The sequence below is a fragment of the Homalodisca vitripennis genome, chromosome 2, assembly GCF_021130785.1.
Source record: "Homalodisca vitripennis isolate AUS2020 chromosome 2, UT_GWSS_2.1, whole genome shotgun sequence".
Taxonomy (NCBI): Eukaryota; Metazoa; Arthropoda; class Insecta; order Hemiptera; family Cicadellidae; genus Homalodisca; species Homalodisca vitripennis.
Genome location: NC_060208.1, coordinates 176,439,835 through 176,457,593, shown reverse-complemented (window position 1 = coordinate 176,457,593; position 17,759 = coordinate 176,439,835). Strand labels below are relative to the sequence as shown.

The window sequence follows — 17,759 nt, the reverse complement described above, 5'->3', positions numbered from 1 at the left end:
TATGAACTGATTTGAGATGAGTAGCTAGAATAAATCTACAATTTACTGCCACCACAAAACACACTGTCTTGTACTTCCAAAGACATAAAACATTTTAAGAACGTCCACACGCAAGTCTTTTAAAGTACATTTATAGTCATTTAGGATGATAGTTTGGATTGAGATATTGTACGGGATTATCAATACTAGAAACATTAATTATTGTCTTCGGCTCTTCTAAATTACAACTAAGTGACATTTTTTATGTACTGTGCTAGCAGAACATTAGTATTTGAAAAAATATGTGAAATAATGAACATTTGAATTTCATATATTGATTTAAGACACGTGCCCAGTTTAAGTACTAATTTAATGAACACAAATTTACTACTGGCTGTTTAGAACCAATGACGGACTTACATTAACGAGCTCAATATAAGGACTTGCTAATGATCCATGTCATTTGCAAAAATAAACATACAACTTTACTGGTACCGAAAAGAGCTGGCTAGGGTTAAATGACCTCGAGTTTAACCATAGTATCAGTGTCAAACCTCAAACACATTTAATCCGCTATTGTTTGTTATAGAATTATGGGAATTGTCTCATTTTCTAAACGCTTTTCTTTTCTAATTTTATTCTAATTTTAATTATAATTTTTTGTTATTTCAGCGATCCAGAACAAAAATGTGTTTGAAAGATTTTTTAATAGGGTAACCAATAAAAATATTGAAAAATCTAAAAAAGCGTCTGTATGTGTAGGCCTATTAAGCATATCTTTAAAATGGGACATTTATCACATATCAAGGGCTAAAAATAAGAGGATAAAAATGATTGCAGTTTAACGTAGTTCTTATGGAGCTAAACAAGGTTGACGGCCAGTACAGTCGGTTCTTGAGGTGAACCATCACAGTTATATCAATCGAAAGAAAACCTTTTATATACGGCAGCTATTTTGAAGTTTCAGATTAAAATTTAAAACACGTTAGCAATTTAAAATTTAAGATTATTCCTTTGATAATTTTTTACGATTGTTGGTACTTACACAAACAGTTGTGTTAAATATATTAAATCCACAATATTTGGTTATCTTTATTATTAGTATAAATAATAAGAAATGGAAACCTTTTTTAAAACATTTTATTTTTGTTACAGACACGTGTTTCAGTATTAAGGCATCATCAGTGTACATTTTAACGTTTAACCTGTAAATTAATAAATAAACAGATGGCTTCAGATGGCAAAATCAAATATTTATAACATGATTTTAGTTAATTATTTTTGTTTATATTAGTTGCTTTAAGTAATTTAAGTTATCTAAATAACATTTGAAGTTTTTAATACATATTTAATCACTAATGAGATGTGTTTTCAGATGATTGTTATGATAAGATTAAATTACTGTAAAAGTAAAGTAAAGTATCTAAGATGTACCCTGCTACATTTGTGAAAAGAAGAAAAGAAGTGGGATTAAAATTGTAAAATGATCGAAGGCCAAATTTTTACAACACTTTAGGAGGAAAGTGTCAACACCCTTGTCTTAGACTCATTTGGTGGAACTCTCGCGTGTTTACGTTCCTGTTCATTATTGTGCAATTACTTACTGCTATACATTTTTGAGTTGTTTGGTACATGTACGGGATACAGCAGTTTGTAGACAATATTATACTCTAGTCCAATTAAACTTATACAACATAAGTTGATTCTTGTCGGAAGCGTAGGCTATTCTAAGAGTCAAAATAAGACATTTCCTTTCTGAAAACACGTATCAGTAATAGTGTGTAGTAATTGTTCCTTTCTTAGCTAACTGTGCTCAAAATGTTGTCAGCTTGTTTTTGTTTCTGCAATGCAATTAATTATCCTAATTTATATAACGATACTACTCTATGATGCAGTGGCTGCCATACCTCGGGTACGGACCGTTTTTGTGTGTCCACCATTCCGCTGAGAGAGGAGTAAATTAAACTAAATTTCCACATTTACACTGCCTCGTAGGAGTAAAAAGTTCAAATGGAAGTATTTAAGGACGTTTGTTTATTAAAATAAAATGCCTAATTTGATGTCTATTTTACGAGGTTCGATCAGTTTTACACCTTATAGTGTATCATGTGACAAGATAAAGCACGGTTTCCCTTACAATGCTTATATTACTCACAGGTCCTTTAGGCCCTGCCTTCCCCATCTCTACCGTTTTAGCCCCCATTCTGAAGAAAAATAAAAAATCAAACTGGTAGTGCTTGACCTAAAAGCATCAATAAATCAGTCCGTCTTCAAAAGCATTCCGATAAGTGGGGTCATTAAGGTTAATAGCTGTAGAAAGGGGGTGGAAGAAAGTGGGTTCAGGAATAGTTCGGATGCCTGGGGAATGGGACAGTGCCGTACGCATGGCTAGTTTTGAATGGGTCAGTAGTAAAGTACTCATTTAAATGCCAACTATAGGGAAACGACCTTAAGTTTTTTTTCCCCATAAGAACAATGTTAAACCTAATGCACTTTTACATCCTTATTTTTATCGCAGCGTTAAGGGGGGGGGTGTCTTTTTTAAAGGCATATTAAATAGGTATCAAAACTCTGTTTAGTGTTTTTTATTTAAGTATGTACTTTTTAATTATTTAAATAATGCCACATTTTTTTGGAATTTTTCTACATAAACAATAAAAATTTGTAAAGAAACTAAAAGGCGTTTGGACGCACATTGACCATATCTTTAAAATGAGAGCCCCCATTATTGTACAATTAAAAAAAGACCGTAAAATTTCATGATTTTTAACATCGAGGCTACAGTCTGAATGGCTACTTTTATATTTACCTCTTAAATAGGCTAAATATTATTTCAATCAAGTTTCATACTTTTTTTTAAATTTTCCTTTCGGATATGCTGATATACAGAAACAATTGTTGACTGAAATATTTCTTCTCTATAGAGAAACATGTTACCCTCTTTTGCCCTTGCTGAAGGTACAGCCCTGAACAGAAGCTATATAACAGACTGACACTCTAGAAGGGTACTCAGTTATGGGGGCGGCGGCGGTGGTGACCTTGGTGCTGTGTAGTTGTGCGACGCTCGTCTCAGGCCAGGGAGGGCGGTTCGGGGGCGTCGGAGGCACCAACATTAACCCCATTCTCCAGAACAGAAGGATCGTAGACGCTCAAGTCCGTTGTATCCAAGGCGTCGCCCCTTGTGACAGTTTGGGGAACCATTTGATAAGTATGTTGAAATTCTTTACTTTAGAACTATTTTTAGGCTAGATTAACTATATTTCAGTTGATATTTTAGGTTTTTTTATGTAATTGTCTAAAATTTAGTAGCCTACATCGTAGAGGTTGTAGGAAGTTGTTATTTTTTCTATGCCATGACATTGGGGTTTTGGCCGTAACAGTTTTATTATTGTTAGTTAGACTCTGTATTGATTACACTATAGTAATAATATTCCAAATTAATTCTTACATAAGAAACTTAACAGAGTTTACAGTAATTTGTAGCTATTTTAACAAACTGGCTAAGTGATTGTTTTATCACTCTATCCTATTGGACTTTCAAAAGTGCCACTAAATCATACATTAATTTAAATCCAAATTAACAATTTATAAGATTAATAAATAGGCTAAATACGATGGTTAATATTTATATTTAAAACATCACAATTAGGCTAATTATTTCATTTACTTAATTTTATAGGTAGCATTTAAACACAAAAATATTTTACTGTAGGATCTAAATTCCAAATGATTGTGAGCATTCATCACTAAAATTCTTAAGCTATTGAGAAGGGAGCGTGATTCATACAGTAGTTGCCTGAACCAATATTGCCGTATGTTTTGTGAATTGTTAAAAAAGTTACAATATACGGCAAATCAACTTATAGCTAATCTCTAGAGCTACGCCGGCCCACACTATAGGAACTATGGTCGCCAAGCCGTTGCTTCACACAAACTCTAGAAGGCTTAAATCTTTAGAACCTTGTTTATCTGAATTTGTTTTCAGAGGTCTATTGACAACAGTGTCATGGGGAACTAGCGATAAAAATCTGTATCTGGTTTCATCAAACCTCTAGGAACTTTAATTCTCTAATTTACGGTATATCTTATTGCATCTTCTGGCTATAGAATATCAGCAATTATCTCCTTGCCCTCAGCAACTGAAATCCTTCAGTCTCAGACAGCTCTCGGTCCCCAGAGGCGTTCAACCCCTGGATGCTTTCGGGTCAGACATTCTCAGCCTGTAGGATCTTGTAGGCGACTCCGGCCAATCTCTAAAGGGTTTGTCATCAAAACGTCTTGGCTTGTTGAATGTTTCGCCAACTGAAACATCAAACGTCTAAAAATCACACTTTGAATGTTCCATGTCATATTCATAAAACATTAATGCCACCCGTATCTCGTATCATTTATGCCTGGTTCTTCCTTGCTTCACAATTATTTTGTAAAGGACGCGAACTTGAACCAGAAACTATACTCCCTTCGCACCGGAACATACATTACTTCCCGTAATTCGATTTGGTTCCACATAATTATCACATCAATTTCGGTTAAAATCCATGCATCTGTAACGTGTCTAGGGTACTTGTATAGAATATGTACTTGACTCAGAAACTCTACTCCCTTGGTAGCCTACCAGAACATACGTAACTTCCCTTGATTAAAATTGGTTCCACATAATTATCACATCAATTTTACCCAAGCATCTATAATATGCCTACTATATTCTACTATAATCCAAAGGGCCAGAGATCTATGTCATGTCTATGTGTATGATGCGCATCTATAACTTGTCTAGGGTACTTGTATAGAACACGAACTTCACTCAGAAACTCTACTCCCTTGACACCGGTAGGGCTCAACAATTTTCTTCGATTAACATTTGTTCCATGGAATGTGATGTTAACTTTTATTAACATTCATAAAACATACCTGATAAGTTGGTTATGAAAACTATCCTAGCCTTGGAACCAGGCCCGTAGCTAGGCCCTTGGAGGCCCCGGGGCAGAAAGTCCATTCGGGGCCCCCCTTTGTTATATATTTCGCACTTTTTTTAATTAATAGATATAAGCATACAGTAATTGGATCTTTAGGCTTAGAATTTATGTGCATTTTTTATTATTATCCTATTATTATTATTATTACCTTTTTTTCTTATTAAATCTATAATACTTAATTGTTTGCTTAAACTATGTTTACAAATTTCTACGGTAAGTCATAAACTGGTAAATGATTTTATATGCAAATTTGTATGACTCCTGGCCCTGGTGCCATTAGTTTGGTTTTTAGAGCCATTATTTTTTCAGCTTACCAATGTGATTGGTATTCTATTTATAGTGCTGAAAGGAAAAATGAAAAACATAATTATTTTTTCAAATTTTATTCACAATAGATAATAAATAAATAAAGACATAAGTGCTGATGTCTTAAAAACTTTTTAGTCTCTTCTTAGGCCTACATCCAAGCAATGTAGTTTAGTAGATAAACATACAAGTAATTATCATTAATTATGTAATACCTTTGAATACACAATAAATTGGTATATTTATTTATGGTGTTTATGGTAATACTGGTAATACCATTTAATTATTTATGATCAATGGTTGGTAATACCCACTCATTCTCAAGTTTAAAATTGCCCAACTAGTTTGATAGTGAGAATGCAACTGAGAACTACTAAAAAGACTTTCTTCTTGACTTGACACTAGCAAAAACATCAATAATTCGGTCAAAATCTATTTTTCGGGCTCTGTCATTTTCAATAGACAAAAGAGCCAAATCAGTGAGACGTTGTTGGGACATGGAGCTTCGCAGGTAGTTTTTGATGAGTTTTAATTTTGAGAATGATCTCTTCTGCTTGGCTACTGTCACAGGGACTGTGAGGTACATAAAGCATTGCTGTTAGTACATCCGGGTAGGTTGATGCTAGGGAACTGGTTTCAATGAGTAGGAGATTTGCAACTTCTTTTACTTCTTTGAAATCCTTTAATTTGGATTGAAAAGCATTCCTTACTGATAAATCTGAGCTTTGAACAATGGCGTTACATCATCTGAAAATCTGCTTACAAAATTATCAGCTTCACAACGCAGTTCTTCATCTGAACATGAGGCCAGGAAAGAAGGGTGAACAATTTTATAGGCATCAATCACTTGCTTCATGCCTTTAAAAACGGTTTGTCAATTTGTGACACTATAGTATCAACCATTGGGAAGAATATTGTCACTCTGAAATTGCTTTTAGGATCTGTCAGTCTTTGGTCTTCACAAAGTTCATCAAAGTGCTTTTTTTACCTTTCTTGCACGTTGGCCAATAAATTCATGGGTAATCGTAATCCCCCATTTTGAACATACTTCTTCTGCTTCACTACAGACTTCTTCAAAGGACCAACGAAGTTCGGTTACTTTCAATAAAGCATTGCCTAGGAGATCGTACGCTGTCATTAAATCAATAGATCCGTTTGCAAGGATTTTGAGGCAATGTTTATTTCCCCTAATATTTTTGCACTGGACAGTCAAGAGCAAAACAAAACTAAAAGATTCTAATCTAACCTTTTTTTTGAGCCCCTCAGCTTCATTCCTTTCCTTTGGCTTTTTTGCTTGTCAAAATTATTTTATTTAAGGCTTTCATTACCTTTTCCTTTAAAGCGTACACAGCTTCATATCTCCCTGCCCAACGTGTAGGGTTTTAAAGTCTTTAATGTTACCTTGTCTTTAGGAAACAGGAGCCTTCGGATTCTCTGTACAACCAGAAACGACTTTTAGTTCTTGCCACCGAACAATGCTGTGGCCAAAAAAACTGTAAATATTTTGCACCGTCTCAAAAAATTGTGCTATCTCTCGATTGCATTCAACGGCATCTTTAAGAACCAGATTCAAAATTATGGCTGGCACAGTGAATGAAATAGGCATGGGGTGCAAGTTCTTGGATTCTCTTTTGTACTCCATTATACACACCACTCATGACCGATGCACCATCGTATCCTTGTCCTCTGCATTTTTGTTATGTCAAGGCCTTTTTCTGAAATTTATTTTATGATGACGTCTTCTAGCCCCGAAGCGGTTGGTCAGTAACTGCTGTGAAAGATGTAAACGTTTCACAAATTCTCAACTCACAAGGTTTTTCCGAGTTGGTCATGGTCAATCTTTACATAGCGAAAAACTTCGCTTAGCTGATCTAACTTTACTTACATCTTGTGTTGTGTCGTAAATTATGGAGAAAAAAGGCGCACTCAAAAGCTCTTCTTTAATTCCACTAAGCACTTCACTAGCCATCAGAGAAATAATTTCATTCTGAATTGTTGGACTGAGATAATTAACAGTACCACTTGGCCTTGTAATTAGATCTTCTAGGATAGTGTCATATTTTGACAGCAATTCCAATCAATGATAAAATTACCTTTATTTCTATCAGTGATATGCCAACTGTCTCCACGAAAAGGAAGGTTGCATGTTGCCAACATAAGGGAGACATCTAAGACCCTCTTCAAAACTTTCCTCCAAAAATTCCGCTCCTCCTTCAAACCTTTTTCTAGTGCATCGTCTATTGAGCCATGACGTCGCCATTGCTCATAAACCAAGCAGGAATCAGCATGGTGCTGTGAATTCTCATGTGTCTTTATGCGATCAGACAAATGTTTTCCAGTCCCTTAATCCTGAATCCCATCCTCCTACAGGTCCTTTCTGGGGAAACAACCAGCAAGGTTGGCAATAAACACAATCCAATTTGGACGAATAGCACAACCAAGTTCTTTTCAGTTTGAGCCCAGACTTTGACTTCAGGGTAAAATAATTGTCTGAAAAGGACCTACCTTGTTTTCCATCATATGGAAATGGGCCAACTGGTTTGATAGGGTCCTAGTCCTAATTCAATAATTCGTTTTTTCACCTCTGGATCGATGATCTGGTCTGGAAAATGGGGTTCTCCGGTGTTTAAACAAGTTTCATTAATTTTATTCGTCCGGCTACATTCCACCTGTAAGTAGATTGCAATGCATTAGTATTTTTTTCTTACAAACATGATCATAACAATAGGGACTTACTGTAATTCCATGTTTTACATGGAAGTAATACTGTTTACTTCCATGTAACCATGGAATATTTTAACGTAGGGATTCCATGTTTAGGGCGATAAAACAGCATATGTTGTTATGTTGAAAAATATAATATAAGTATTCTGTACTTGGCATGTCTACTTACTTGATCATTTACGCCGATCAGTTTCACTGCTTGACGTAGGACTTGTTGGAGGTTTGGCACAATTTTCTTGTTGATGGATTTGTTACTTCTAGCCCTAGGGCATGTTACTTCTTCATCAATACTTTCTTCAGCGTTATCTTAAACTGTAACTTCCTCTTCAATCTCATTTCCTGGGGACTGAGGCTGCAATAAAAAATAGCAAGTCAAAATAACATTAAGTTACATATAACATATAATTTAAAGCCAATTTTAATAACATTGTAAAGATATAATAAAATATATAAAATATATAAAAAATATAATAAAAAATATAAAAAGAGTAGATACATGGCCTCATAAATAATGAATGTGCAAGCGAGTGTGGTGCATTTTTTACATCATATTATCACAAAAAGATATAAAATTACTATGATAGATATTCATGCTGTGCTGCTGTGCATGTATAAAACAAATAAAATACAGAAAGAAGTAGAAACCAAAGGAATCATAAAAATCACATAAAAAATTAAATGACCACTACACAATAGTAGGTAATATGTAGCCTATATATGACTAGTGAGAAATTCACAAACAAACATTGCTTATTAGATTAGAATAGATTGCAGTCTGAGTCAGACACAGTGGTCTAAACTCATTCAAACATTCCAAACTCTAGTTAAATTTTAACACAGTTAATTTTAACATAGTTAAATTTTAAGATATTAATTATATAGTTATTGGCCAAGCTAATTAATTAGGCCTAAATACCGTATCTAAATTCAAACCACTCACCAATTATTGGTCTAGTTTCACTACTAGATGTAGATGTGACAATTAGTACTTTTAGTTGTAGTAGTACTAGTAGTAGGACATAACCAAGCAGATAGGGTGGAAGAACACTTTGAAGCATCCTCTTCTCTTTTCTTCTTGTCTTGCCTTTTCTTTGCCCCACTTTGATAGCTTCTTTTCATTTTAACAAATACAAGAATAAAGAATACAAATTGTATAACACTTTAACACCGTAACAAACGAGTAACGGACGAACGCCAAAACGTCAGTTTTTTGGTGTTAGTTTACCATCAACATAAACATAAAACCTTATCCGGGCTGTCTGTCACTAGCTCACTAGTCGTAGTCACTCTCACTGTCGTCTGTCAGCTGTGGCAGAGGCAGTCGGCAGACGGAGCCGTCTACGTCACGTCGACGTCAGGACGAGTTTTATTACTGTTGGGGATGGGGGAGTAAGGTGAACTAAAAGTGCAAACTGCATTTCTTTAATTGCGTAACAACTGACAGGCTGATTGATAGTCTGTCTATTTTTGTTACGAAATCTCTGTGAGAACAATATCTGTCCATTATTTTATATTGAAAAGCTATTTAAATATTTTTTTATAAAGAACATTTTGATGATTCGATGAACATATCCCTACGACCCTACAGTAATCAATAAATTTCACATAAACTTTAATTTTCATTTTCAATTTTTTCCACCTTCATTTGGGGGCCTCCCCTGGCCGGGGGCCCCGGGGCAATGCCCCGGTTGCCCCAGCCTAGCTACGGGCCTGCTTGGAACTCAATTTATTTGGTCCAACAGGAACTTGGCAACTGTTTTAAGTTAAACTTGATTCCATAAACATGTATACCATATTATATAAAATGTCGTAGAATATGGCAGTTTATAAATCAATGCATTCATAGTCGTTTAATGTAGTTGTACGCAAACCCTTTCCGGCTCTGGAGCTCTGTCCTTTTGGGCCAAATGAACAAATTTCCTGGGTCAAAATGTGTTCCATCGAATGAGCATGGCAGGTTTGGTTAAAATAAATCGACTTTAGAATGTCCTTCATTGTAGTGTAGACAATTTTAACGACTACGGAGCTCGCCTCCTTGGCTAAGGCACACATAAACCATATTTGGTTAGCATTAGCTCCACAGAACGTTTATAAACATGTTTAAAATCCGTGCAATCAAAATGCAACCAAGTAGGTGTACATAAAACCGTTATGACTCTGAAGCTCCATTATTTTAGCTGATGCTCATAATGGCTCAATGATCTTGAACTTGCAAAACATCCATGGAGATTTTCGTACGAAATTCGTTAATGATTATTGTGATTTCATAGATATTTATTTGTACACACTAATTGTAATAGGCTGGTTATAATTCTAACTAAAATTAGCTCTAAGAACTGAAGGATTAGGGGTCTTAATAATTATTAGAGAAAGTAAAAGCATATAATAATAATATGTTTATATATTTTTGGAGATTTTGTTACGTTTTGGGTGAAAATATCCATTACTATTTATTATTTTAAAATTGGTTTAATTTTTGAATAGGCTATAACTTTATTTTAGTTATAAGTGACTTTTAAGTACGTAACAAACCCGTGCCCTCTATTATTAAACCAGCGTGAATGATTGTTCCCCATCTCGTCAACTATGTACTGTCGCGATTTACCCATTGGCGTGAAGCAACAACGCAACGAGGTCGTCCCTGGCAGACCGCAAACAATTGTTTTCTTGCGTCAAAAAGCCTCCTAATTGACTAGAAACTTATTCCGCCAAATTATAACGTTTATAGTACAAATTGAAGGCCTAGTATGGTTACTGCGGTGAAATGATGGTCCCATGAACTATCCAGTCTTCTTCTATAAGTATTCTAGTCACGGGCAAGACGCAGTCGCGTAGTGTGCGGGCGCCGTGAAGTCATGACGACCGCGACGTTGGGTTTCGTGATCTGTGCGTGTTTACTATCCGCAGTTCGGGCGCAGTTCGGAAACGTCGATCCTACGCCTTTCCTCCAGAACCGGGCGTTCGTGCAGCAGCAGTTGAGGTGCGTCGTGGGCACTGGAGGATGTGACTTTGTGGGGCAGTTCTTGCAGAGTAAGTAACTCAGAATTATCCAATTGATGACAATCAAACCAAGGATTTATTTTGACTGTTTTGAATGAAGAATAAATGTAATGGGGGAATCTTACTATCGGATAAAATCAGCTGTTTCTTAAGTCTCGTTAATTAGTAGTCAAATTCTAGTTGCAACCAAAATGAGGACTAGACGAGGGGGTTCTAAACCATGGGGTTTCTAGTAATGGTAATCTGCACGTATGCAATGTCCAATGCCAAATTTTCCACCCGTTTATCGCACAAAGATCAAGTCCCCATATTACCTAAACCTTAGTGCATTCGGGTAGTAACTCAAAAAGACCTTCTTTAATATAGACCATAGTATATAGAATCATAATCAATATCCGATCAATAAGTAGCTGAATTTTTATCTATTATTTTAATACAGTAAGAACTTTTTATCAGTTCCAGAGGATAACTTGCACGAATTGTAGATTCTAGGAAGAGAACCGTAGTAACTACAGACTAGACACCAATCCAGCCACCTCTACCAATACTGTATTCCCAACCTCGATACTTTCCTTACAGATACATACGCGCAAGAACAACCAATTTACGAACATTTTTTTCGCATCCGAAATATTATTCCCTTATGAATGGACTTTTCGAGCATTTATTTAGGCTGTTAATTTAGGATTTAAAATTAAATATCTTATTAGATTTGCTAATGGCCACAGGTTTGGTTGTGGCAATAAGATAAATGAAACAAAAATTAATATAAGAATAAATTACGAACATACATAGAATATGAATGTAATATTTGCAGTATGTTATTGGTTATATTCATTTCAAGTGTATAGAATAATATACAAAAATATGAGTTTATAATCAATTATTTCTGAGGCAAATTGTGACGATTCCATTTTACTAAGTGGTGTATGTTTTAGAGTACTTTAATAAATTAGATGTACGGTTAAGTTGTAGAAAAATATTTTATTAGAAGTTCAAATAGGATAATCTACTATAATACAAATTATAGGCACAAATTTAATTATTTAGACAAAAAACTATTTATCTGGTAGAAATGTATTGAAATCAAATTTGCTTACATTTCTAATTTCTAGAGTAAAAATTAAAGCTCGCCACCTTTTTATCGACATTTCAATTTACTTACAGACTAATAATTTAATGGCTCAGGTGTCAGTTGTATTATTATTATTATTATCGGGGAACCACCTTATTCCTTCGACATAAATCGTTGTTGAATTCTGTTTATGGTTGAGTGTTGTTTATCAAATATTTCTACAGTTAAAGTTGTTTCTATCTATTTTTGACTAGACTTAATTCATAGTGGGTATTTATTTCTTGTTATTTACTCGTACATTATTTACGAATTGTTGAAGTTTTGAAACATATTATGTAAATAAGTCATTATAGTTTGTAAATGTTATTTAATACTGATGTTGATAAGAAGCAAACAGTTTTGATAATTCTGGTGCATTCAATAAAGCACGTAAAAAGTGTATTGCAATTCAAATACCTTATACTCGTTAATATTATATTATAGTGTTTCTTTTTACATTCTTTGGTTTCTAACACACTGTGATAAATTTGTAGCGCAAAGAATTTATTTGTTGGAATAGACTTTGTTATCAAATAGTATTTTTCTATTTGAATTCCAACTATAGTATGCGGATCTCTCTGTTATTACTAATTAAGGTTTTTATATTATTTTCATTGTGTCATTTTTCTTATTTTAAGGAGAAAACAACTGTAGCCTATTATCTTAGCCAGTATAAGATTTAAATCGCCTAATTTGAAAACATACTATTAATCCCGTAATAATTCACCTGTATTCGGTGTATTTTAGGAACATTATGATAAGGATAATAGTTTTTAGGATAGCTGTAATAGTTATATGTTACAAAAAATAAAACTCTACATTTCGAGAAATGGAAATCTACCCTCTCTCTTCTTCAGGCGTCAAATACACATGACATTTATGATTTTAATATGAAATGCAGATATATTACGAGAAGCGATATAGTTTTGCTAAACATTTCAAACATGATGTAAAACCTTTGGTATAAAGAAATGATAAGTAATTAATTGCTCGTATGATAAGTCAAATCCCAAAATAATGTTGGTGATGAAATGTGTATTCATATGTTTACTAATTTGAAAATACAAACTTTTAACCAGAAGTCCATTTTAAACAAAATTGTTCCGCCAATTCAACTGAAAAAATATTTTAGTTGATTTCGATTTAATGAGTAATTTATATCAATTTAATCAACTTATGTGTTGTCCGTGGGCAACACATTTGGATACAATATAAGAGAGAGTGGTCTGGAATTTAGCTTGTGCGTTAGGTTCTGTCAATGCAAAACGCTTCATCCCTATAGTTCCATAATATATGATATAATTTAAAAGTTTTGGATTGTCCATCTCTTAGTTTTTCATGTGATCAAATTGCTGTAATCTGTAACAGAGTCACTAGAAATTTGCTGCTCTGACAGTATGTGGTCTGTGACATCAAGATAATTTATTTCGAATGTCACTCGGTAGATTGTCATATTTAAAACTGTTAGTTGGCCTTAATTTATTTTCCCTCCACCCACATTTTTGGGCAATTCGCACACATATATACTTGTTGAAAGGTGTATTAGTGAACGTGAGTAAACTTAGACATCACTCCTTTATAACTGAATACACTTAATGAAGTAAAACATAAAGAATTGTAATTCGTTGCTTTTATATTTACATATCTACTTAATCAAAATAATAAAACGTAATCAAATAGTGAAATTACACAAACGATAACGATGCAAACAATACTATGTGCACAAATGTTAAAACAATAATATCCCTTGTTGCTACAATGATTATCTTAGCTTTGACGATAGTGTATTGCTGTAACAGTTTGTAGTAGCTCATATCGTATACGAGCGCAAGAATCGTAACTACTGTACTCTCGCTACACCCGCTCCGGTTTTACACGCTCTCTTCCGCACCGGCAACCACTTATTGTTATGGTTATAAAACAAATCCTAACAACTTCCGGTTCCTACTGTTACGGCGTGCCGGTATCTGCGGAGGGGTTTGAGGAATTACTCACGTAGGATAGACAGAAAGTGTAAAATGTGGTGTAAAATGTACTGTCGGGACAATCATCATATTCAATAAATCTACAAACGACTATAATGTCGAATGCATTTGATACAAGATTTTCAACTCGTATTTCCAACAAATAAATATAATAATTCATGTAGTTTTTGAAAGAACGTAATTTGTATTTTAAAGTTGCCATAATTAATAAATGTTTAAAAATAAATTTAGTTGAACTGTTTCAATATGTTTTAGAAGAACACAAATTGTGACATAATATTCTAAGTTTTATAATAATGTGAATGGATTTAATTTAATTTAGTCTTTTCTCGAAACATATGCCTTTGACACACGTCATTGCCAAACACACCGCAAATAAGCTCTTAAACATTTAAATGTAACAAACGTGTTTTCCAAAAATAGTTGAGTGGAAAGCATTAGTTATAATTGAAATGTATCTTTTATTGCAATGGTTTACAAAGGTGCCTAAGTCTTTTAATAAGAAAACTCAGATACAATATATATTTAATATCCAACTTAATTTATTTTAAAATGTTATTTGTTAAAAAGAAAAACAATTTGAACTCTTTCAAACATTGTCATTACATTGAAAGACGTGGTTTAGATTATTGTAGGTTATGCAGTTAATTTTCGTAACATGTTAATTTTTATAAAAATACACTTTGGAAACGAATGATTTACATGCTTTATTCCAGTTTTCACTCTTTACAGTTTATTTGGATAATTTTGGTTCAAAGTTGAGCTCGAAACTATCATTAGGTAACATTAGATTAAGTACCGCACATAATGTTTATCTGCTTTTTTCTGTAAATGTTAATACATAAGCTTAATATAACAACGCCGCCACGGTCCAATCTAAGTAGTAAATATATTGTGTTTGTTTGTTGTGTTGATTGAGAAAATAAAAAAGTGCATTTGTGTTAGTCCGATCATATTTATGTGTACGAACTGATTAACAACACTGCAATTTAGATAAATAAAATCTTACCTTATATGTAGGTAGAAATCCTACCAAGTGACTTATTGATCAAAAGCACTGTAATTGCCAGAGCCCTTACAAACATTTTTACTCAACAAGAGCTGTTATTGTTTCTACATTCGTGAAAACTAAACGTGATTCATTTTTGTATTACAATATAAAATTATATAATTTTATATAGTAATACACTATTATATAATTACGGTTTAATAGTGTACATTAAACATGTAAAAAGTAAAACGAAAGAATTAAATGTCGTATTATTCTTTCTTAATTTAATATAAATTATAAATATATTAAGTTTAAATACAATTACTTGGGGATTAAATACCCACTGATTAGTTTAAAAAAATTATACAATATATGGGAATGTCCAAAAATGTCTCTCCGAGAAGAGAAGAGAGATTGATACCAGCTGGAGAGTTTTAACATATCAAGTGACATTCTAAACAATAATATATTTCATGCAACAACAACTTCCAGAAAATCGAGCCTAATTATAGTTTTATAATCCTGTTACGCGAGAGTTCACGGAAATAATACAGTAGCTACTCGTGCCATTCCTAAAACACCAAACTCTAATTCAATACTAATTACTCTTTACTTACAGTAATGGCTGACTTCAGCGGATAATTATAATGTCGGGTGACTCTGTCTGCGATAAAAGGATAAAAACTGATATAATGGATCTCATCTGTGCCTGGAGCTCAATTCCAGGACATTTCCAACAGGCCGCCAACGCCAGGAGACTGCTGGAGTATATACGCATCAATTATCCAACAGATTATAGTCAAATCATCAGTGTATAACATTAACCACGTGTTGCAGGGGCTGTGACGGAAGTGGTTGGTCGGAACTGCGCTAGATGTACCCCCTAATAGGCCACCAACGCAAGGAGACTGCTGGAGTATATACGCACCAACTATCCAACAGATTATAGTCAAATCATCAGTGTATAACATTAACCCCGTGTTACAGGGGCTGTGACGGAAGTGGTTGGTCGGAACTGCGCTAGATGTACCCCCTAATAGGCCGCCAACGCAAGAAGACTGCCGGAGTATATACGCACCAACTATCCAACAGATTATAGTCAAATCATCAGTGTATAACATTAACCCCGTGTTACTGGGGCTGTGACGGAAGTGGTTGGTCGGAACTGCGCTAGATGTACCCCCTAATAGGCCGCCAACGCAAGGAGACTGCTGGAGTATATACGCACCAACTATCCAACAGATTATAGTCAAATCATCAGTGTATAACATTAACCCCGTGTTACAGGGGCTGTGACGGAAGTGGTTGGTCGGAACTGCGCTAGATGTACCCCCTAACAGGCCGCCAACGCAAGGAGACTGCTGGAGTATATACGCACCAACTATCCAACAGATTATAGTCAAATCATCAGTGTATAACATTAACCCCGTGTTACAGGGGCTGTGACGGAAGTGGTTGGTCGGAACTGCGCTCGATGTACCCCCCCAACAGGCCGCCAACGCCAGGAGACTGCTGGAGTATATACGCACCAACTATCCAACAGATTATAGTCAAATCATCAGTGTATAACATTAACCCCGTGTTACAGGGGCTGTGACGGAAGTGGTTGGTCGGAACTGCGCTCGATGTACCCCCCAACAGGCCGCCAACGCCAGGAGACTGCTGGAGTATATACGCACCAACTATCCAACAGAGTATAGTCAAATCATCAGCAGATACTCCGGATAAAAAAATTGTAATAGTGTAATTTGTTGAATTGTACCAATAAATATATATTTTGTGTTGCTAAAAAGGTACTTTTTTATCTTACGTATTCTCCGAAATTGAAAAATACTCTTATAACGTGTTTATATAAATACATCTTTTATACCAAATTATTAGCATTTTATATCATAAATGTATGTTTATATTAAGTTTGAAAATAAAGAATAATATAGACAGCAAACTTGGCACAACCATAATCAGGTACAAACATGTAAAGTATGATTACGATCTCAAGATAAAGTGCTAAAAGATGTATCTTCTCTCTCGATCTCTTCGGCTCTCTGATTTATTGACTCACAATTAAGTAGGCTACTCCCTACCATTTGTCACCTGAATTTCGCACTGGAAATCTTCATTCGTTTTCTTCTGTGTTTTTCATTTTTCATGCTAACTATTATTTGCGATTTAGCATACTCAACCAATATCTTACCATTTGCTCATTACCAGACTCAACCTTATCTTACCATTTGCTCTTTGACTTTCCTAGTAGTAGACTCCCAAGAGCCTTGTTCTCTTAGCAGTACTCTTTCAGTTTTCACGTTTTATATAGTAACACTATTTCATCACTATAAATATATTATTTTTGGGTTTGGAAACATTATTTAAATATTTTCCACCATCATATGTAGCCTACCCATCACCCAGGTAATAAAGTACATTAAGCTTCCATATCTCCTACTTTACGATGGATAACCTGTATTATATATTAGTATATGAGTCGGTCTTCTATGATAATACTACCAAATCGGATTCTAGTAGCAATGAATATTCCAAAGCTTAACACATACGAGACATAATAATACCTTATTTACCATATGTATAATTTCATTTAATGTAAAATTTCTGACATTTGCCATCATTATACGTTGCAAAAACATATAATACTACGTTTCGAGGTAGAAATCTACATACATTAATAA

At 34.4% G+C, this 17,759-nt stretch overlaps 1 protein-coding gene across 1 annotated transcript; it reads left to right on the top strand.

The window, feature by feature from the left end:
• The first annotated feature begins 2,874 nt into the window (after positions 1-2,874).
• LOC124355912 lies at positions 2,875-16,856 on the top strand. The gene is made up of 4 exons (XM_046807064.1): positions 2,875-3,187; positions 4,116-4,183; positions 10,796-11,015; positions 16,664-16,856. The coding sequence occupies exons 1-4, from the start codon at positions 2,995-2,997 to the stop codon at positions 16,801-16,803; spliced, it is 621 nt and encodes a 206-aa protein (XP_046663020.1). The 5' UTR covers positions 2,875-2,994; the 3' UTR covers positions 16,804-16,856.
• The last annotated feature ends 903 nt before the right edge of the window (positions 16,857-17,759 follow it).